Source organism: Papaver somniferum, chromosome 7 (assembly GCF_003573695.1).
Source record: "Papaver somniferum cultivar HN1 chromosome 7, ASM357369v1, whole genome shotgun sequence".
NCBI lineage: Eukaryota > Viridiplantae > Streptophyta > Magnoliopsida > Ranunculales > Papaveraceae > Papaver > Papaver somniferum.
Window position 1 is genome coordinate 257,972,205 of NC_039364.1, and position 24,533 is coordinate 257,996,737.

Consider the following 24,533-nt stretch of genomic DNA (forward strand, 5'->3'; position numbering starts at 1 on the left):
TACCTTCGCAGCCAAAACCAAAAACTTAGAGGTAACCTTTTGTCCTTTATTTATTGTACCCTATGATATATTTCTTCGCTTACCATCATTCCTTAAATCTCTTCATGCATTTATTAAGATGTAAACTAGAAGCGAGTTTTGGAGAGATATACTTTTTAATTTCTTGCTGAGGATACTCAAGCGAATAACGAGAAGTTGCATACTCAGTTAAACCAACTAAACAATCAACATTCATATTCACTTGATCAGATTAATAATCTAACCCATGAAAATAACCTTCTCATTCAAGAAATTGAAGTATTAAATAGTCAAATATCTCATTTTTCTAAATTGTCACGTAATGCCGATCTAATGTATGAAACATTGTCAGAAGAAAATCATACTCTTTCTAGGAAGAAGCAATCTTTCTTAAGTAAAGAAGCAATGTTTTCGCACCAATATTCAATTCTTCAGAAAATAAACGAAGATCAAGCGCGATCTCTTCGTTCACTTGAAGTACAACATGAGACATTGCTTAAGGAATTAAAGACCCAGAATGAAAAAATCATTCAAAGTAAAATAAATTTGTCTGTGAAGAAGAATCAGCTTCAAGAACAATATAATCAATTAAAGCAATCTCATGATGCTCTTAAGAAAAAGAATAAATCTCTCTCTACTGATGAAAAGAAGATTCACTCCCGTCTTAATGGTTCAGTTGGTGATGATTTTGATAAAGCTATGGAAAGTATGAAGAATAACACCCTTCTCTTTTCTAAATTCTGCGAAGGTAGTCAGCTAGAGTTGACTTCCTTGTTGTTGTTTAACTATTTATTTGAATTTTATGCAATCTTGATAGTTTATTACTTTTTGCAGATTCTGAAAAGTCACATCATTCTAATATTGCTCAGTTGAGATCTGATTTATCCAAAGTTCGCAAGGAGCGTTTAAGTTTGGAAGTATCTCATACAAATCTTGAACTTTCTCTTTCTACTTCTAGAGACAGAGCGAGAAGAAGACTCTCACATCAACAATCTTTTTTAGAGATCAATGCTAGAAACCTTGAAAAGGAAGCTATTCGCAAGGCTCATGACAATGATCAATCTGTGGTTAATGGAATTCTTCTAAGTAACTCTCTTCCTGCAGTAAGGATTCCTCCTCTTAATATAAGCGAAGATGAAGAGTACCCTGAACCAGATAGTGATTATGAGTTTGTAAGTGATGACGAGAAGGATCAAGAATATGAAGAAGATCAAATTGAGAAGGACAAGTCTGTTGATAAGACTGATGTTGAAAAGTCCTTGGTTGAACAAGATGCAGCTGCTGAACATGTTTAATTTTCTTTTCCTCCAATATCTCTCCTCTTTGTTTTGATACATATTGAACTTGTTTGTTACAAGGAAGATAATATTTTATTATTTTAATTCCCATACTTGCCTCTTATTATATTTCTTGTTCCAAACAAGTGTGCGATCTAATGAATTGTGAATTTTCTTCAAAACAGTCATTAGTTTATATATATTCTTTCTCATGAGGTCTTATCTTGCTTTCCTATGTAAAGGTCTTATCTTGCCTTATTTCTACGCGATGAGATCGCAGGCGGTCTTTACACCGTTGTATATCGACCCATTGATCTCATCTTGTCTTTTTCTTGTATTATTTCCTCTTCAGGTTCTATCGCATAAATATGATAAGTCTTAATACTCCCTTGAGTAAAAAGTCTTATGACATTTACGTCTTTTGACACAATTCAGCTCCCTAATGGAGGGTGCCGTCCTTATCTTCCCTCTGATTGCCCCTTCAAGGAAGCTTACCTATACCGGGTTAAGGTTATGGATCTTCCCATCCAGTTAATGCAACAACTAGTTGATTTTGCAGACTCACATCCCATTACTACCCTAGGTGGGGTATCTTTGGACCGAGTGCATCATAGTCAGGACTTGTCAAGAGTGGCAAGGTACGCTCCAGACGCCCCGGGAACTCTTGACTCAACCGTGTACCTCGGCGCCCTGATCGAGTTTCTGCACTCCTTAGGAGAGACTTTCTCACCTTAGTCTCTCAATCTAAGATTATTATCTTAGACTGTAAATTTAAGGTACCTCTCCCGGATGGGCATTTTCGTTTGTTCACACCCCAAATCTCCATAAATCAAGTTCCAGGGTCGGTGTTGCTTTCCCTTGAGTCATGCTTTTTAGGTTTCTCCGACTATGACGTGCGATAGGTCTTACTTTTTTGCCTCTTGCATGTATGCGAACTAGGTTGCACGCCATATTCGAATTCATAGTCTATCTGATTTAAAAATCACTTCTGATGCCTTTTATTAAGGTCTTATTTTGAGGTCTTACATTTTGCCTTTTTCTTAAAAAATAATTTCTTATTAGCGAACTTTTCATACTTGTTTATTTAATCAAATACTAAATCCTTGTTCAAATATTAGGATTCATATGCTTAACGTCGCACATGTGTTAACTTATGAGAAGAAATTCGCAAATTTCTATGTATAACATTTCTTCAAATACTGTCTATTCCAAGGGAGATCTAATCTTCGACCCATATCTCGCCCTTCTGGATCCATTAGCTCATAAGCTCCATTTCCAACTATCCTTTTTATTATATAGGGTCCATCCCACTTCTTTTCCAATTTCCCGTCTCCCCCTTTCTGATAAATTGGGATTTATCGCAACACCAATTCCCCTGGTTAAAATATCTTATTTTAACATGTTTATTGTATTCTCGAGCTAGTCTCTGTTGGTAATTTTCCATATGTTTCAAAGCGACTTCTCTTACTTCTTCCAATTCATCAAGTTTGGCTAGAATTAGATCCGCACTTAGATTATTCTCCCAAGCTTCTTTCTTTGTTGTTGGGATGATAACTTCTGTTGGTAACACAACCTCTACCCCATATGTTAAACAGAAAGGTGACATCCCTATTGCATCTCTCCTTGTTGTCCTGTAAGACCATACGACATTATGTACTTGTTAGCACCATCCTTTGTTGTGCCCTTCTAACTTCTTTTTCAAGTTGTCTGCGATCGTTTTATTTGTTGCTTCTACTTGTCCATTGCTTTGTGGATATAAAGGAGTAGATTTTCCGTTTTGAATTTTGAACGCATTCAGTAACATTTCTATGTTCTCACCCTCAAACTGCTTTCCATTATCAGATACTAACTGTGCAGGAATACCAAATCTGCATATAATATTCTCAAAGATGAATGTGAATATGTCTTTATCACGAATGTGCTGAACTGCCTTAACTTCTGCCCATTTTGTAAAATAATCTGTTGCGACAATTAAATATCTTTTTTGCCATGTTCCTGGTATAAATGGTCCAACAATGTCGATCCCCCATTTTCCAAAGGGCCACGCATTTGTTGATGAATTCAGCATCGCTCCGGGTGCGTGTATCTTTTTGCCATGATGTTGACATTCTTCACATCTTCTTGAGACTTATTTCGCATCCTCATGCATGTATGGACAATAATAGCCTTGTATCTTTTCTCTATATCCGAGTGACCTTCCTCCGCTATGATTACCGACATCTCCATAATGTAATGCCTTTAAGATTTCTATTCCCTCTTTTCGTGTAAGACATCTAAGTCAAGGTCCCAGAAATGATCTTCTATAAAGAATGCCCCCTCTCAATTCATAATTCGTCGCACGACTTTTTAATTTGTGTGCCTCCAACCTTTTTCTTGGTACTTCTCCCTTCTCTAGGTATAAATGGATTTCAGTTCTCCAATCTTTTTCTTCACTCACATTTTCTTCTTCCATATTTTCTATTGTCATCACATCTGTTTGAGTTATATCTTCTTTTTCTATAGAGGGTAAAAAGATTGTTTGTATTTTTATGTCTCTTGCAACTGGATCTACTAACATGGAAGGTATGAAGGCCAATGCATCTGCGAGTCTATTGTCCTTTCTGCCTATATGTCTCCAACTTATTTTTGGAATTCGCACTGCTAGATCCATAACCAACTATTTGTATTTTTGCAAAGATGGTTCATTTGTACTATATGTACCTTCTATTTGTCATCACTAGTTATTCGTGCATCTTCTATCTTCATTTCAATTGATAGCTTTAGTGCATGTACAACTGCTTCATATTCAGTCTCATTATTGGTGGATGCGAAATCCAGTCTGAATGAATAAGCCATTCTCGCTCCTGTCGGTGAAATGAATACAATAAAAATTCCATTCCCTTCTATATTGGATGATTCGTCTACTAATATTTCCCATCTATTTGAATTCCGATAAGTTAATAAGTCTTTAGGGTTCCCATGGTCTTCATCCACACCCATCATTTCTTCTACATATTCATCTTCTTCTAATAGAAATTCTGCGAGGAATTCTGCGATAACTTGAGATTTTGGTGAAGATAAAATCGTATAATCAATTTCATAATTTCCTAATTGTGTATTCCACCTTTCAACTCTTCCTGATCTTTTTGAATTCTTCATTGTTGGTTCAATTGGTACTTTTGTTAATACCTTAATCTTATGAGCTTGAAAGTAAATGTGAAGTTTGAATGATGCATACACCAGTGCGAGAATTAGATTTTCAATATTTGAATAATTCTTCTCTACTGAGTTGTATGTCTTACTTATGTAATATATTGGTTTTTCTATTCTTTCGTCTGAGCGTAAAAATACTGCACTTAATGCATGCGATGTTGATGCTAAATAGAGTAACAATTCTTCTCCCGGTTTGGATTTTTGCATAATAGATAAATTCACCAAGTAATTTTTTATGCTCTGCAATGCTTTATCACATTCTTCCGTCCATTCAAATTTCGTCCCCTTCTTTAATATGTTAAAAAAGTGTTTAGACGTATCCGAGGAACGTGAGATAAATCTTCCCAACGAAGTTATCAACCCATTTAGCTTTTGAACATCTTTTATTGTAGCAGGGGGAGGCATATCTCTAACTGCTTGTACTTTTCTGGATCAACCTCTATTCATTTCTTGGATATGATGTAACCCAAGAATTTTCCTGATGATACACCAAAGACACATTTTTATGGATTCACCTTGATATTGAATTTTCGCATCTGCTCAAAGATTTCTCGCAAATCATCAACATGATCTTTCGCCTCTTTAATTTTAATTAACATGTCAACGACATAGACTTCTAACGTTTTGTGTATCCAATTTTCAAATACTTTTTCCACCATTCTCCGATATGTTGCACCCGCATTCTTCAATCCAAATGGCATTTTCTTATAACAGTATAAACCTCTTGGTGCGAATAAAGCAGTATGTTCTTGGTCTTCTTCGTCTAAAGGAATTTGATTATAGCCTTTATATCCATCTAACATTGAGACTCTATCATTTCGTGATGCTGATTCTACCATTTGAGGTATATCTGGTAGAGGAAAACTATCTTTCAGACACGCTTTATTTAAATCAGTGAAATCTATGCAGATCCGTATTCCTTTGTTATTTTTTGGTACTACCACCATATTTGCTATCCATTCTGGATATTTCTCTTCTCTTATAATTCCTACATCCAATATCTTCTGCAACTCGGCTTCTATTTGTGGATGATAATCAATCGCAATCTTCCTTATTATTTTCTTAAATGACTTTACATTCTTTTTAATGTTCAATTTATGACATGCCATAGACGGATTTATCCCTGGCATTTCCTCCATACTCCATGCAAAGATATCATTATATTCTCGCAAGATATTTATCGTTTTGTCTTCTCCTTCTTTATCCATCTTAGTTCCGATTTTTAACATTTTTGGTTCTTCTTTAGATCCAACATTTACTTCTTTCGTTGGTTCCACTGCGGTAAAATTTGCTTTCGGTTCTCCCATTGGTGTTGGTTCCTTAATCGCTTTAATCTGTTCACCTTCTTTCGTTGGTTTTGCACTTGGTATTCCTTTTCCCTCCTTTGCTCTGATCATGTATATCCGAAACTCGTCCTCCTTTTTTAGTTCTTTTGCGTTTCTCCAGCGATCCTTTCACTTCTCTGCTTTCCCTTCATAATTTCTTACATCTATCTGATTGCAAACCTTCGCACTCGTTACACCTCCTTTGATTTCACCTATACCACTTGGGAATGGAAACCTAATGCACTGATGTAGTGTTGATGCTACAGCTTTTATCGCGTGCACCAATGGTCTTCCCAATAACATGTTATATGGTGATTATATATCAATCACACATAGCGTTATTTTTGTTATCACTTCTCCTAGTAATTTTCGCATCACGATTTCTCCTTTTGGTTTTGTAATTGTTTTATTGAATCCATGAACATTGTAAGTTGGATGTGTCATCTCGGCATCCTCATATCCCATTTCTTTGAATGTGCGATAAAATAAAACATCAATACCATTTCCTGTATCGATTAGTGTTTTATCAATCACCCATTTTTCTGATGTCTTCTTCATCATAATGTTTTCTTCTCATTCAGCTGTAATTGTAATTACTAATGGATCTGTCCTCTTTAAATTTTCTGCTGGAATTTCTTCTGCTGCAAATGTAATCTCCACCTTTTCCCATTCTTTTAATGGAGATTCTTTTTCCACCGTTTCCACCTTCCTGCCTTCATGATTTCTCTTATGAATTCTTCATGTTATTTTTTCTTGAAAATATGCACCAGAGATTGATGTTTTAGTTATAGAGTTACATTGTATATATTTTCCTCTTCCTTGTATTGTTATAATTCTTGCTTTCTCCATAAATTCTTTATTATACTTCTGTATTTCCCCCTAAAAGTTTCAGATCTATCTTTTATAGATTTGGTAACTTGTTGACAGGATTTATCACCCAAAGCTGTTTCTGGCGCCAAAAATGTAGTTGCGGGAAAACCTACAACCACACCCCGATATATCTATAACAAAATTCAAGTAATCATAATGAATCTTTTATTAACTTTCAAATATTATAATCAGATATCTTGATTTACAATGACCTTACTTGCTCTCCAAATAAACTTTCTCTCTCCTAGTTTCTTGTCTAACGCTCACTAAAAGATCTCTCTCTTTCGTGATGACCTCTTTCCTTTATATGGTGATTCCTCATAGTGGATTACAACTAAGAGATCCATTATTTTCGGAATCACTGTGCGATACATTCGCTCATTTACAATCTCTCATTCTCGCACAGATTATACCTCGCATAGAACATCACACTTTACTCGTGATTTAGCTGACATCATCCAACGCGTCACTTCAATCTTGCCATGTGAGATAATCCTCGCGTACATTGAATAATTCTTACTTCGCATACTTACACATATGCGATATTCTACTCCTACACTAAAGTTAAGTTACGATAATCTGCCTGCACATTTGAAGCAGTGTTTCTCTTATTGCTCGGTATTTCCGAAGGATTGGAAGATAGAAAAAGAAACTCTTATTCGTTTATGGATAGCAGAAGGATCCCTGCAATCATCGGATGAACAAAAGGAAAAATCAATGGAAGATATTGGGAATGACTATTTCAGCATTTTATTGTCAAATTCATTCTTCCAAGATTTTGAGAAGGGTGAATTTGGTGATATCCAGACGTGCAAGATGCATGATCTTATTCACGACCTTGCACAGATTGTTGTTGGGAAACATGAATGCTCGTCTTTGAAGGCTAATGAGATGGAACATATTTCTAACATCCACTGTTTAGCATATGTTGCTGTTGATGGATCTTTAGAATCATTTTGTGATGCCCTGAGTAATGGAAAGAAATTGCACAGTGTTGTTACAATACAAGGTCCAGGTACAGATTTGAATCCTCAAAGCTTCTTTTTTGGTGCTAAGAATTTGCGGGTATTAGATATGAGTGCGTTCAGAAACATGACAGTACCAACTTCTTCGATGTCTAACTTGAGACATTTACGGTATCTAGATCTTTCATATTGCGAGATTAGCAGTGCTTTGAATGATATCTGCAGTCTTTATTGGACGACCAAAGGGAGTCCCTATTGTAAGATAATTTCTTATGTGATAATTATCTCTACTGCGCCCATGTGAGAATCTGGTTATATTTAGGATATTGCTAAATATCTAACCTATGGTTTATATAAGGAGTTAGTATCCTATTTATGCTCTTCCTTAATGAACGGTCGAGATCTAATGTCTAATACTAAAATCCTAGGAACCTGGTCCTCTCTCTACCTATGAAAGGGAAACAATAACCATTACTATTGTATCTAAGAAATGACCACTCATTACAGCTAAGATCAAGAGAGAGAAACCATGACCTCCACAAGGTATTATTCCTACTCCAAACATGATCGGCGTATGATGGATTTGCGATCCCAGGTACTCCATATAAACTTATTCTTGCGTGTTTGATTGTGTGATTATCATGAAGTTCACGATCCTAATTTAAGTATCTATAAAATTAAATCTTATAGTTGGCATCTAGAGCTTGTGTTTGGAACTCATGATCGTCCGTTAATCATATGCAATAAAAAAAAAAATTGGGTTTGATATATTTGGTTTTCCCCTTCTGTGAACATAATCGTTCTTATGGAATTGCATTAATTTTCACATCTAATTATCTTGACCCATATCATGCTCACACTTCATGTTCAGTTTGATTTTTTATTATCTCATCAAAATCAAATCGGTTGAAAATTATGGTATACTGTAAAATTTAAGATCCTGTGGCCATTATCACTTATGATTTTCTTGTATACTTTTATATTACCTTCTTAATTTTGGAAGAAAATATATTTCAACATTAATAACCTACTTAATTTTGGAGGAAAATATATTTTAATTTAATACTAATGTCCTACCCTTTATTTCATGTAAATAAGTTAATATATCTTGATTATGAGTTTATTTTTGGCCTAATGGTTTTATTTTTGGCATGTAAATAAAAGAAAATCATTTTTAAAATATTATTTTTTAAATAATGGCATATAATGAGCATATGAGGTAATAATGAACCTAATAATGATGATAAATGAAATGGAAGAATGTCAACATCATGTAGTCATAAACATGCATAATTGTTCCACTAAAGTCCATATATTCTACTTGTCTTGTATGTGAAAGAGAGGTAAATTGGAGATATGATATAAATGAGAAAATATTTATTGGGCATTATATCTTTATGACATGAATCAATAAGTGCTCCAAAGTAAATGAAGATAAACATAATATTTTCATCACGTGAATGGTTATTAAGACATTAAAAATTGGAAACATTAATATTTTCTTGTGGGCATGTATACGTGTTAGTTAATATTAAGATAACGAGACAGTATTAATTTTAAAACTAATGAAACCAATTTTTATTGTAAATTAACTTACGCTTCCGCTTTATCGAAACACTAACACGATTTTTTATCGAGTTTCATTATAAATTTTATGATCAAAACCATTTTTTGACACCATTAAATTTGTGTGTGCATTATGATATGGTTTGTGTGTGTGCTTGTGTGTTACGATATAGTTTCTCTCGCATTATTGTTTTTTTTTTAAATTTTATGGGATTATACTTAAAATTATTATGGGACTCTTTAGTTATCACCACAGTGATACTAGAGTGTTATATCTCAGTATAATCATAATGTTATTACAAGCATGAATTTGCAAACTGTAAAGTGTAGGTTTAGCAGTTATCGACATCATGTGATAATGACATTATTTTAGTTGATTGGCTATCACCACATTGACGTCAAATCACTTTTGGTCATGATCAAAAATTTTGTCAAATGCTTGTAATCCTGTTTTTCTTAAATATATCAGAACAAAATTTACCCACAGGAAATTGGAGTTCACATATTTAAGAAAACACTGATTGATATGATTGTTGATCATATGGATATGAACTGATTTGAATCTTGAGGGTGTCTAGTGTCATTATGTTTCACTTTTCTCCCAATATTAATGATAATTTCAGTTGTACGTATAAAATTATTGTGCTTAAGATTCTTAGGCCATAATTCTTTAGTTATCACCACAGTGAGACTAGAGTGTTTTTCTTAAGAATAAGAATAATTTTATTGTAAGCACGAATACGCCAAGTCGTAAAGCCAAGGTTTAGTAGTTATTATGGCATTATTTTTGAGTTGTTTGGAAATCACCACAGTGATGTCAAATAATTTTTCCAGTCATAATCGTTATTATGTCAAGTGCTTAAAATATTGTTTTTCTTAAGTGTATTAGAAAAACAATTACCCACAGGTAATTTGAGTTCACATGTTTAAGATAACATTGAAGTGTACAATATCTGATCATACATTATGGTTACATGATTAAACGTTATTTCTTAAAAGTGCATAAAAGAAAATTAACATAAATTAACTCATTATCGAGTTGAGTAACCTATTATGATTTTTTTTCATATTTTCATGAATATTTTTATTATGTTGTCCAAAACTTATTGCATCCTCTATGAAATTGAGGTTTTATTTTTGATAAATTTCTTCATATTTCTGAAAATGATACTCGTTGACTATTTACACCTTTCATATTAATTCATCATATATCCGTTATTTATCATGATCTTTAAGTTTGTATCATATTTAAACGAGCGATGCATCAAAGAAATTTTCTTCACGAAATTTCATTATTGAATTATACTTATAGATTTGCTAAATGCTCGATTTTGTTTTACGAAAAGTTCATTATGTTTGGACATTTCAATTAAAGGGTGTTATTATTATTACAATTTATGTATGATGACATGCCTTTGAGTAAAGGTTTATTATTAATGTTTTAGGGTTACTCATAATTGTTTATAATCGACTAATTTTATGGTCAGATCAAGGATGTCCATATCATTGATTAGGACCATGCAACGTCACAAGAAAAGCTAGTGTGATATTTGCAATTCTACATATTTGCTGGATTTTTTAGTTATCGCCACAGTGATGCTAAATTCTTATCTTGTAAGTGTTGTATATCTTGAGTCCTCTTAGTTCGATTTAACTATTAGAACAATGCTGCTCACAAGTAGTTTTAGTTCACAAATTTAAACAAGTATTAAGGTTATCTAAATGTTTCATATACATGTGAAATAATAGCCACCCACAGGTGACTACAACTCACATTATGTTAGATTGAACATATTTAGAATTATTGGAGTTTGTTAATACATTTTAGGGCGTGAGTTTCCCACAGGTGATTCTAGTTATGGTGCTAAACAAACATAATCTTGTGTGTATGAGAAGGTAAAATATGTACTAATGTTTTTCATGTCTCACATTTTTCCTTGATAAGGTTTTTACCCACAGGAGAATCTTATAGAAGGTATGTAACTATTGTAAGCTTAATTGTCATTTATCTCTATCATAAATTTCAGTTTTTGTTCTTATTAATTGTTGACTATGATTATTTTGTAGACTTTTAATGGTCCATTTTTTGGAAAATAAAATTGTTTATCACCTGAATTTTTTTCGCGTTACTGTGTACATCTACCAATTGCATTATGAATCCCAATCCGTGGATGTTTTCTCGAACATTCATTATTGAAATTGAGAGGAAATTATAGATAAAGTGAAAATCATAAAATCTGACAAAGATGGTGAATATTGTGAAAGGTATAACAAAACAGGATAATATCTTCAAAAGTTTGGAATTTTTGCTCAATACACAAGGCCAACCTATCTTTGGCATAATAGTGTATATCAAAAGGCTAAATCATACTTTTATGAAAATGGTTAAAAGCATGATAAGCCATGCATAATGGATATACATTTGTGGATGTTTGTTCTTTCTGCAACTGTGTAATTTAAATAGATTTCCAGTAAAGCAGTTTCAAAGACACACTTTGGACTAGAAAGGATGGAAACCTAATTTAAATCAAATTTAAGTTATGGTTTTTCAGTTGGAGGTGAGGGCTTACATTCCGAAGAATGAAAATTGGATTTGGAAACTATTACTGGATCATTGGTTTTCCTAAATAATCCAAATGATATTCATTAATGTTCTAACCGTAGTATGGGAATTATTGAAATCGAAAATATAAATTTATTAATGATGGCATAATTAGTGGGAGTACGTGGATATATCTGTTCAAGAAATCATGATAATGATCCCTTTATTTAAGATTTCTACAGATATTGTGAATCTTCTCATTATCAAAATGTTAGATAATGAAAGATCACAAATTACTGATCCAATACTCCATAATATAACTAATGCCAATAAAGAAATATTTTGATAACAACATGAACCAGCATTAAAAAGGTCTCAACAGAGATTGAAAGAAAGTTATTCATGTTGTTTCAGTGATTTTCTTACGAGAATTTATTACATTTTGATATGGAATGGCAAAGACTCGGTTTTAGGTTCACAAATATTATGTGCAATAATTTTGATTAATGGATTGATGCTATGTGAGCAAAAATCATTGGTTGAAAGTCAACTGTCGGATATTGTTTAATTGCTCCAAAGACACAAATCAGTTGTATGAAAGTGGGTCTTTCTGACCTAATACGACTGTAATAGCAATTTTGAACGGTATAAAGCAAGACTTATTGTCAAAGATTTTACTCTGAAACGATGCATTGATTATAAATAAGTTTTTCTCTCGTGTCAAAGAAAGATTTATTCAGAATTTTCATAGTATTATTAGTAGCTCAGTATGACCTAAGATTTGCATTAATTAAATGTGAACGTAGCCTTCATTAATGAGAAATTTTAGTCTACAAATTTTAAAAGTCAAAGTATGAAATTTGAGCATCCTCCCATAATGGTATATGAAATTCAACAGAACTATAAATGTTTCAAGTTTTGTATGAAATTATTACAGATTTATGCATATAACTCAAGATCAGTGGGAATAATTCATACTCTTGGTCTTGTATGTTAAGACGATTACCTACGAGTAGTGATCTTGACTTTATGCATATCTCTATAGTTTTTTGAAGTAAAGAATATGAATGAATCTTACCATGTGATCGTAATATCATATGGATAAATAAAGCTCTCATATAAGACATATATCGAATATTCAAGGAATTTTGAGATAATAACATATTTAAAAGATTTTACATGTTGGATAGAAGATATAAATTTAATATTCATTACGTCTTAATTCTGATATGAAACTTATAACTAGTTGTTGATATGTTAAAGAATCGAAGAACAAATTATAGGAAAACTATCAAGAATTTTGAGATACTATTTTAACTTATGTCTTATAATTAGTTAGCAACCCAACAAGAGTTTATTGGGTTTTTATAGACTTCAATTTTTATGGACTCTATAAAGGAAGAATCCATTAATACTAGTCCCACAATTGAGTTTGAATATTTATGACTGCGATACTTAGAGACTTAAAGTTTGTTTCTACATTGCTGAAATTTATCGTCTTAGCTTCGCAGCATTAAAGCACGATATGTATACGAAGGGAACAAGACACATAAACCTTGAGTATATATGCGTGAATTACGAAATTCAGAAACAATAGTTGTTAATTTATCGCTTAAGCACAATTGCATTTGGAGATGCACTTAATGGATAATTACCTTTTAAGACCTCTTAAGAAAAGATTAAAATCGCAGGTCTGTGGGAGTAATTTATTATTTTCAGCTACTTTATCTGCTTATTTTTGAACAATTATTGAGCTATTATTAATATTATTCTGAATTATTTCTGTATCCATGTTTAGTATACGTTTATGTGAATGGATGAATGTTTACAGAAATCGTCTTTCTCAAAGACATCACTGGACCATTATGATACTCCTCTTAAAGGCCTAGTTGAATAAGTTGTTTATGTTGTGGTACATGGAAGGGAACATGTTGATAACAAGACAATGTGCAACCGCTATGACTCGCATGAATAACTTATTTGATCAAGGTATTAAGTTAACCACTAAAGTTATTATTTAGAAATTACGCGCGCCTTATGTTTCCTGAAATTAACCATTTATAGATTATCACATGGACCAGTGGGAGAATGTAAGATAATTTCTTATGTGATAATTATCTCTATTGCGCCCATGTGAGAATCTGGTTATATTTAAGATATTGCTAAATATCTAATCCATGGTTTATATAAGGAGTTAGTATCCTATTTATGCTCTTCCTTGATCGACGGTCGAGATCTAATGTCTAATACTAAAATCCTAGGAACCTGGTCCTCTCTCTACCTATGAAAGGGAAACAATAACCATTACTATTGTATCTAAGAAATGACCACTCATTACAGCTAAGGTCAAGACAGAGAAACCATGACCTCCACAAGGTATTATTCCTACTCCAAACATGATCGGCGTATGATGGATTTGCGATCCCAGGTACTCCGTATAAACTTATTCTCGCGTGTTTGATTGTTTGATTATCATGAAGTTCACGATCCTAATTTAAGTATCTATAAAATTAAATCTTATACCTATGTGATGAAAAAACCAAAAATGTCGGTCACAACAAATGTGCAGAGAAATTGAAATTGAGTTTTTGATCACAAATTGGGATTAAATTTGAGGTAATCAATCAAATTGATAAAAAATTATGATCAAATACAGCCAAATAAACAAATTACATGTTCAAACTTCTTCAAACTATTCAATAAATCGATCATAATCCATCAATTTCTTCTTCAAATACTTAACAAAGAAAAAAAAACCTCCATTGCTTTTATAAGTTTCATCGGTTCATCCAACTAAAGTTCTACACTACAACCCACTGATTTGTAGCTTGACAAACAATCAAATTCGAACGATTGTATAACTAATCACCCGACTTGTAGAATTGCAGTTGCAGAGAATCGGGTAAAGGATTTCAAATATTAAAAAAAGAAAGAAATAAAAACAGAGTAAACAAACAGAATACAGAAAGGTAAGATTTCGGACCACCATTGGGTTGGTCGCGGGTGAAGAAGACGGAATAACGGGTCGGAGGTATTACCCAATTCTGTGAGTTCCCCAAGTCCGTCATTCAATTTTCATTGAGCCGAGTTAATACATCTTCCTGTGATGAAACTGATTTTAAGATCATGATTAAAAAAACCAGGAATCAAAATTTAACATGATCATAAACAATCAACAGTTAACCTAAATTGATAAAATCTTAAATCAGATCTAACTTAATACAACAAACACATCAAGCATACCTGGAAAGTAAACTTCGCCCCAAGATTCTCAAACAATATACGAGCTTCAAATCCAATCCATGGTCGGAATATTGAAAAAGTTGAACCTTTGGATTGATTAGGGGCACATGGTTTACATAAGTGAACCACAAAGATATGTGGAGGAGAAAGAAAAGGAAACCACCTAATTGTATGACTAGGGTGATTCTTGCAGTAGTACATCTTTTTTTCTTTGTTTTTCTTCTAATTTTTTTTTGTTTTTTTTTTCTTACAGGAACGTCCAGCTCAGGTCCCGTCCGAATCCAACCAGTTGGACTGTCGCTGCTGCCATTTCCAGCCCGCCATAACCCATATGTATATTTACATATAAAAAGGATATTTCATGAGATTTTCTACTTGAGAGTCGGATTCTTGATCGGCTGGACTAATCCAAAATAATTAAAACAGTGTAAAAAGGTTAATTATATTGTTTACTCATCACTTCCTATACTTGATGTGATTCAGTTGGGAGAGTATACTTTTTTTTTGAAAGGGAGTTGGGAGAGTATACGCCACCAGAAAATCTATGTTTTTTCAATTTATGCTTGGGTAGCACTGATGCCGACACATGTATAACGAACAAATTTCCAAACTATCAGGAATGTTATAAAATTGTTTATATTTTCGATAAAAATGCATATATCATAGGTGTAATTAATGTTGGACGTATTTGAAGCGAGCCCTCGGCCATTTTAAGAATGTGTGTGCTTCATTGCTTTGTGCATATTGTTTATTTGGCCGACCCCCACCACCAAAGGTTATCTTTTTTGGTCGGCCTTCAATGTTGCAGTAATCTAGTAAATTACAGACGTTGGTATTATGTGGTAGCAAGTTTCAAGAGCTTCCTAAAAACTTTGGGTCTTTGAAAAATATGAGGCATCTTAATCTCTCTTGCACGATAATTACAACACTACCTGATTCAGTCACTAGCTTCTGTAACTTAAGGACACTGAACCTCTCTTAGTGCACTGAATTTCAGATGTTCCCTGGCGGTATCGAAGCTTGGAAGCATTTAAGGTTGCTTGATGTCTCAGGCACGGGGATCACAGAATTACCTGCTTGATTCTCAGATGGTTAATCATGATGTTTGACAGTACCGTAAAAAGGCGCTTGTAACTGCATCAAGTTCTTCTTAATAGCTGATGCAATTGAACTCTGAGCTCAACAGTCTGCGCAACCATCCAGTTCTCAAGCAACCTCTATTCCTGAAGGCTACCACTTGGAGTTGGGCTTCTGTTGATTTATTTATTTTTTATTTTTTTTTGAGACGGAAGGGGTAAATTTTTATCAAGAAAAAAAGGAAAAAAGAAATTTACAACTTGAGCTCCAACTGATTCATCCTAAATCCACACTACAGCTCAAACCCATCCTACATTATGACAGCCAAAGTCACTGCTTCGTACAAAAATTGAATCAGGTCATTAAGATTAAACCACTTCAAAACTCATTTAAAAATGTATCTCTTGATCATATACAATGGCAAATGGAAGCATCCACCATACTTTATTGACAATTGGTTTGGGTTGACTTGCATTCCAATCTTCAAACTGTGAATTTACAGAATTCCTATGTGTCCAGCCAGCATTCATTCTTGAGCTGAAGTATATCCACAATGCCTAATACATGGAACTAACATTTTGTGATACCTTAAACTTTTCTCGGCTGATTTTGATCCAAACTGCCACACCTGATGTCATGGTCATGTGATTGAGGATGATCTCATGGTTTTCTCCTTATTACTCTTATTTCCATTTTTCACCTTTTACAGGTTAAGAAAAACGTTGACCACTATCAGTAGTCATCTGCTAATTTGCGGCTACAAATCTATTTATGTGTTTCCTGCTGCTGCCTTGAGTTCTGAGTCCGTTTGTGGTCTTGCATGGCAGTCACTTCATGGCTCATCTGATCTCCATGACAGCCTTGTTAGTTCCTTGGTTCCTCTTACAACTAACACCTGAGGATGAGGGTATTTAGCATTTAATTGTATGAATTCATGGCTGCATCTTCCAGTCAGAAATAATTTCAGCTTGATCGTTCGATGGAAATTTCCTCACCCTTGAGTGTTGTATTCCTGTGTGATCGTTGTCGTATGCGTCAAAAATAAATTACTTTCTAATTACTCAAAATATATAATATAGCAAGGGTAAGAAAGGATCGTTCCCGCAGAGAGATTTTGGGTTATCAATGTGTTATGGTTTCTTATAAGTAACAAGGGGGATTTTTTGATTTTTATAAAAGTATACTAAAATAAAAGCAAAACAATAAAAAGTGAACACGCAAATCAAGGATGAGGAAATATTGGATAAAGGTTTCATCTTCATTAGCAAATAAGTTTTGAATGTATGATTAGAATTCGTATTTAATCTCGCTATCATCAAAAGCCCTAGAATACCTTATTGCAAGAATACTCCGTAAATTTCTTAAATCATCAACACACACATTAGAGCTGCGTATGTGAATTCTACCTAAAGAATAACCTAACGCCTTGCTCTAATCAATTTCAATTCCTAAGAGCATTAAGTTTCAGAAATAGGCTAATCAATGCAATTATAATACATTCCGCAGACAATTCGAACAAAGGTCAATTTCTACATATGACTACAAAGATGTATCACTACAAACCATAATCATATCATGCTACTCGTATTCAAGGTTATCGCTCGATGATGAACCCTAAATTAGCTATAGATATGGATGTAAGTTCAATCAATTCTAGACTTAACTAAACAGACATTCAATCATATTGCAATTCGTCAATCATGCAATTATTATACACAATAGAAATCAAACGATAATATTGAGAGAAAACTAATTCATAAAAATCATAACTTGTTTTCAAAATCCAACCACATCTTTAACCAATAACAAAATCAACTACTTATGTTTTTGGAAATCATCATAGAAAGCAAAGAAGAACTATCATGTGAAATCCTAGAAAACAAGTAGGAGTCTCCCTAATGGAGATATCTCTAGGTTTAGAGAAAGACTTTTCTATTTATATGCTTCTTCAATTCCAAAAGGATACTCTTTCCAAGTTTAGGTCTTCTCAAAACCCATCTCCACGTGGTCCACCAAGCCCATGTGTGGAAAATACCCGTGTGAAAATCTCTGTTCAAAATTGTTCGCCGGGATTGCTGATGGCATAGCCGGAATCTTACCGGAGTGTTGTCGCCGGTTACCAGGAAAGTCCACTACCGGTCAACGGTCAAACTTGGTCATCGGTCAAAGTCGACTGGTCAACCAGTGAGTTAAGCCAGCCAAGTCAGGTTAAGTCAGAGAGCTTGTCAGCTAAGTTAGGCCAAGGCCTAACCAGTGCTGCACCTTTCATTCCACCTGAATCAGCTTCATCTGTACTACCACATTAAACATCGCCACACTCATTCTTGCAGCCACTGCATTTTCTGTTCAACACCTCCATTTCATAACTCTGCACACATTCTTTGCAACCTGAGCTCATTCTCACTGCCTCAAAGCCATAACTGCCATTATTAGCTCAAGCCACCTCATTCACATCTCAGTCACAACAACACCACTAATCCCTTCTTTTCATTGCAGTAGCTTCTTGAACCCATACTGCTCAACATTTCTTCTATCTTGCAGCTACCACTGCCATTTTGTAACTTCATCTCTTATTCCACCTGCTGATCTTGTAATTCTCAGCTGCACTGCAATTTCATCACATTCCCAGGCAGTACAAGCATTCACAAATCCATTCATCAGTGCCAGTTAACTCCAACTGTATATGCACCCGCAACTTCAGCCCTAGCTCAGACAGCTTCTTCTTGTACCACCAGGGCAGCCAACACCACATCAAGAACTCAACTTCACCTCGAGCCACTATCAATCCACTTGAGCACCACCAGATTGCAATCACAACTCCTCTTGTAACAGTTTCAACCATCACTGCCACAACCAATACTTTGTAACAACTCCATCCTTCTCTGTAATGCATCTACTTAGATCCATCCACTTGCAACAGTTCATACACAACCTTCTTTAGCAACAACTCCAACTGCCTGCACTTCACTTCTTCCATCTTGTTCTCAGGTTCTAATTAAGCTCAGCATACACCTGCACTGCAACTCCAGACATCTTAACGCACTGTCAAAAATTCACCTCCCTTGAGTAACTTGATAACCACCAGGACTTCCACCACCATATCTTCAAATCCACCAGCTCAATCGACTGCCAGAAGCATCAACACCTCAAGAGCACTGCAAACCCATTTTCTTTTGAGCAAATCACAGCACCAAGAATATCAACCACCTTCTTGTGTACCAAACACAACACCTTACTGCTCCAATTCTATTTTTCTGCTCCTCTCCAGGCCAACCAACACTATCCCCTTGCTGCCAAACTCAAATCCCTGCATCTCCTAGCTCAACTGCAACCTCAGGCATCACCTAAACCTTCTCTGAGTTCACCCTTGGCAACATCAGCACCACCAATCCTTGGAGCACAACAACCCAAATGCTCTTTTCTCAGCTTCATTGCAACTCAACACATGACCACCACAGCATCCATCACCAGCAGCTCAACTCATTTCCAATAACAGTGACACCTTTCTCGCAATTCATATACCACCAACAAACCATCTGGCACTCAACTACAGCTGCAACCAAACCATTAACCTCAACTGAAATCACCACCTGCAAATCTATACACTTCAGTTCATGTCAACTGCAATGAGTAGCAGCATCAGATTCCTCTTAATCCACATTAACAGTATCTTCTCCTTCTTCGATTGACCTGACATTGAATCACACACACAGAACTTCAATTTCTTCCATTCAATCCCCACGGTATCCACCAAATCAACAGTACCCAATTCTTCATTTACTGCTCAACTTCTCAATCCAAACCCTAACTTCATATTCTGTCAATCCATCTCCAATTCGAACAATCAACACCAACAGAATCATTCAAAACCAGCACCAAGAACCCAATTTCAGTTAGAATTCAACCCTAGTCTTCAATTATCGAAACCATCACTGACAAATGCAAATCCAACACAAACCTATTGTTTACATACATTTGAATCCACAGAAACTCGCAACTGCTTGATGATTCTACTCCCTTCATCTCCATTTTCTCCGACATCGGCTTATTGTTCTTGATAGAGTTTTCATCTGAGAATTCAAACACAAATTATACTTGTATTACGCTTTTAGAACTCTCTGGTCCGACGACGTACTCCACCAGACCTGAGCTTTCCGGTGTGAACCATTCTTGGCAAGGAACTGAGAGCTGCTACGATATTTGGCTGAGAGAAGAACTGGGCGTGTAATGACCAACTCGACCTAGTTTCTACGTTATAAGGAAAACGGATTTACAATACCCACTCATTAGGATAAGGGTCACCCAAATGGAGGTGTTTTCAATTGTCAGTCTTGGAAGACTGACAACTCAGTTCCCAGCATAATTCTTCTTGTTGTCAGTTCATTCGTCACCTCTTTCTTGTGAAACCTAGTCTTCTCCAAATATAAATATCCCATGTGAATTGACCTTTTTGTGCTTTTCGCTCCAAATGGCTAATTTCTTCTTCTTTTGCTTCAAACGACTTTTTATTGCACCTAATAAACTCAAAAGCAAACATAAGATACATATTTTGTAAGAAAACTCGCAAAGAAAGCATAAACAATAGATAAATATCAAGGTGTTTACGACACCTATCATTGTGCTTCTACTAGACAGGTTGTTGATTTAGTCAGTCACAAATTGAATTTTGGGGTTACTGGTTTATCATTTTATTGTGAATTTTGCTAGTCTCAAGAGGTAGTTTCATTTCAAGCTTGAAACATAGTTGTGAACTCCAAATAAATTGTTACATGAAATAAAATGCAGTATCCCTTCCAACTAAACTTATTTTGATATGTATGACAGCAAATTACAGTTGGTACATGCTCGTAGATCTCAGAGCCGTTCCGGAGCAAATTACCGTTGCATTTGATGCAGCTGAACAAGTGACAACAGTGACCAACCGGCTTCTGTCTGTGCAAAGACTTTTTAATTTAAGGAATCAACATATATACTTATGTTACCAAAACCATATATCTGGAGACGGATTATGTGACCTGCCAGGCTTTGGTTTAAACAGCAACTCATGCTGTTGTGCATAGACCTCATTAATTTCTTTCAAACTCATTCCGGGATGTTGAAATATATTCCCCATATACAAGATATCAAGGTAACCGTACGTGAAGAGAAGATACCGAGGTGTCCGTGCAATGTCCATGAAGAGAAGATATTAGAAGATAATTACAGATTACAAGATCAAAATTATTAAATGTAATCTTTATATTTTCCTAAATATTTACCTAGTCAAGATATTTTAGCTAAGGTATTATCTTCTTAGGTTTAGTCATATCACATTATAAATAAGAGCGTGAATGTAAATATAAAGTTATCCCAGAATTATCAAACTCTGGAGATCAATCAAATTCACCCTTCGGGGTTCTATCAGTGGATGTAGGCGTTAGTGTCGAACCACTTTAAACATTGTCTTCTTTGATTTCTGTTTTACGATCTATGAACCCTCGATACCCATAATTTATTATGGTATCATAGCGGGGAGATCCGCTCGAATCGTTTCCGCTACAAAATTAAAATCTTCGTTTTTCGCATCTAAGCATCTTTTTTGTTTTGAGTTTGATGCTTGATATTTTCACTGCTTCCAAGATTTCTTAAGGTTAGCATCTTAAATCACGAGGAAGTTCAAAAATTTATTTTCCCTGTTATCAGAATTGGGTATCAAACTTTTGAAGAGGATTTGTTTCAGTATTCACAGTTTGTTTACATCTAAACTAATCAATGCTCTTTCTGCTCTTAAATCATCAAACAGTAAAGACATGGTATAGCGTTCACGTCTTTTTTTGCATATAAGATTCGTGGGTTCTATAATATTCATCTCCTATTTTCATACTTCTGGTCAATATCACGCCGGAAATCTTCATTTATTTTCGATAATATTCTTTCTATTTGTGGTGTTACAAATTATTCAACCACACATTAATATTGGCTCTCATCTATAACCGTGACTAATGGGAATCCATTAAGTATTTAAGTCAAATGAGTTATTTTTGGTATCTTTGGTTGTTACTGGTTGTCAAACCATTTTTTTTTAATTTTTTGTTACTGGTTGTTATCAACCACGACTCTATCAATCTATCATGCTCTTGTCCCATTTTTTTTTTGGGATATATTAAGGGTTGATTCATTAAATCACGATCCATTTATCATGGGTTTCTTTAAAATCTTTCGAAATCAGTTTTCAGTTACGAAAACTCATCTAATGTATCTACATTTTGATCATTATCCAGGATCTCCAAGATCTTACAATTCGCTGCTTGCTCTGATTTTATGAGCCAATATTCCTTAAATAAAAGATGTATGTATCACGTCTCAACTCTTTCCATATTTTCTGAGAAATATTCATCCGATTCCGAAATATCATTCCATTTTCGAGAATATCTTATTTCTTATGAAAATATTCACCAATATCGTTTGGGATATATTTATCACAATTAGAATCCATTAATCACTATATGGATCTAACACCAAGATCGAAATCGCTATCATATGGTCGATGATATAATATATCTCTTTTAGATCTTTATCCAAGATCTTATTTTAACATCAACAAAATATCAATCACTGTGTTCATCTTTACACTTTTTCAGAACCAATGACATTCAAATTCCACTGTTGGATATCCCTATGGATACGTTAATTATCTTGTTGTCAAATCAATTAAGTAGCATATTCGGCAATTGATTTTATTTGCAGATCGAAATCAATTATCTTTCTGTTTCACTGTCGAGACCTTTTTTTTTTTCTTTTTGGTCTTTTAGAAACTCATTTACTCTCCAAAATTATTGTGCTGGGATGTTTCCAAAATTATTATGCGTCTCCAATCAAGATCGGTTCATCTTAGCTTCCGAATCTTTCCAAATGGGTTGTTTTACCATTTTGTGTTCACTTTATAGGAGTCTCTTCGAAGTCCATTAATGTTTCTCAACATGGACTCAACATGAATTTCTCGTATGGTTAGTAACTAACAATCAAGTCCATTGGCCAATCAAGCCAATTCTCCGTAAAAGACCTACATATATACTCTGCAGTTATCATTTTGCTGCTTCTGCTATCACAGCTTTCCTTTATTCAACTATCGTGGTATGTCATCGAAGATCAAATACCATGGTCAACAATCAAAGTTCAAGCTACAAGACATTTTATTGAAATGGTTCAAATTAAACACTTCAAAACATTTCCGTGTTTAACTTGAGGGGGGTTTTTGAAATATATTCCACATATACAAGATATCAAGGTAACCGTACGTGAAGAGAAGATACCGAGGTGTCCGTGCAATGTCCATGAAGAGAAGATATTAGAAGATAATTACAGATTACAAGATCAAAATTATTAAATGTAATCTTTATATTTTCCTAAATATTTACCTAGTCAAGATATTTTAGTTAAGGTATTATCTTCTTAGGTTTAGTCATATCACACTATAAATAAGAGCGTGAATGTAAATGTAAAGTTGTCCCAGAATTATCAAACTCTGGAGATCAATCAAATTCACCCTTCGGGGTTCTATCAGTGGACGTAGGCGTTAGTGCCGAACCACTTTAAACATTGTCTTCTTTGATTTCTGTTTTCCTATCTATGAACCCTCGATACCCATAATTTATTACGGGCACTTCAATCATACTGTCAGCATGCACTCCACTTCCCATGATGGCAACAGCTTCTTGTTGAGCATAAGCTGTTGTGTTTTGTTGAGCCTCAAACTGCCTTTTGCTCAGTCACGCGCAGGTGACTCTTTCCCCAGGTTGCGTTACCTCCATACCTTCAACAACCTGGTTCATCATAACCAAAGCCTGTGTCTAATTGATACCGTATCCGATTATTGGCTAACAACTCTGCAGCTTCTTGCGCGAAAATTTGTTTCCAACCCAAATACCATTGTGCAACTTTTTCTAAATCTGGATTTGAGCACAACCAGTGGTAGGGAACCTGTTGCCATTTGAGGAAGAGCCCCGCAACCCAGCTTGCCGTTTATAACCACCTATTTTTAGAGGGTTTCTCTTTCCTATGAGGAACCCAACAACTCTCAAATCCAATTTTTTCGTCTGTCAAAAAGCTAACCTTACTAGTCTTGCTTGGTGTAAATGAACACATTTTTGTTCTCCAGCTTGGTTGAACCTGAGCTGGATTGGTACCATGACTTTGCACACATATCCAATTTGCATCATGCAAAGTACGAGGAGTGATGGTTCAAGAACAACCAAATGCTCAATCCCAGCAAATAATTACTTCTTCCTTTTGTTCTTACCCCATCTAATCCTATACCAGACATCAACTACCAAACCATACACGACTTCTTCCTTGGCCTTTGCTTCCCAACCATCCGAATCAAAAAATTGTGCTCGACTCTGTACAGCCCTCATCTGAAGCAGAAAAAAATGAGCTCAAAAAATAGAACAAATATGAGGGGGGGGGGGGGGGGGGGGGG

The 24,533-nt window shown here is 34.7% G+C and overlaps 1 protein-coding gene and 1 long non-coding RNA gene across 3 annotated transcripts; one reads left to right on the forward strand and one right to left on the reverse strand.

The window, feature by feature from the left end:
- The first annotated feature begins 7,219 nt into the window (after window positions 1-7,219).
- LOC113296437 (putative disease resistance protein RGA3) lies at window positions 7,220-7,951 on the forward strand. The gene has a single exon (XM_026544743.1). The coding sequence runs from the start codon at window positions 7,220-7,222 to the stop codon at window positions 7,949-7,951; it is 732 nt and encodes a 243-aa protein (XP_026400528.1).
- A 6,641-nt stretch (window positions 7,952-14,592) lies between these two features.
- Window positions 14,593-15,178, reverse strand: LOC113293684. Of its 2 annotated transcripts, none has more exons than XR_003332464.1 (2): window positions 14,999-15,178; window positions 14,593-14,856 (listed from the first exon to the last, which is right to left on the reverse strand). It is a non-coding gene; the product is annotated as an uncharacterized LOC113293684 (long non-coding RNA). The 2 variants fall into 2 exon arrangements; XR_003332463.1 differs by having other exon boundaries at window positions 14,593-14,867.
- Window positions 15,179-24,533: the final 9,355 nt, after the last annotated feature.

Coding starts and splice junctions, on each gene's coding strand:
- LOC113296437 (XM_026544743.1), top strand. CDS start 7,220: ATGCGATATTCTACTCCTACACTAAAGTTAAGTTACGATAATCTGCCT.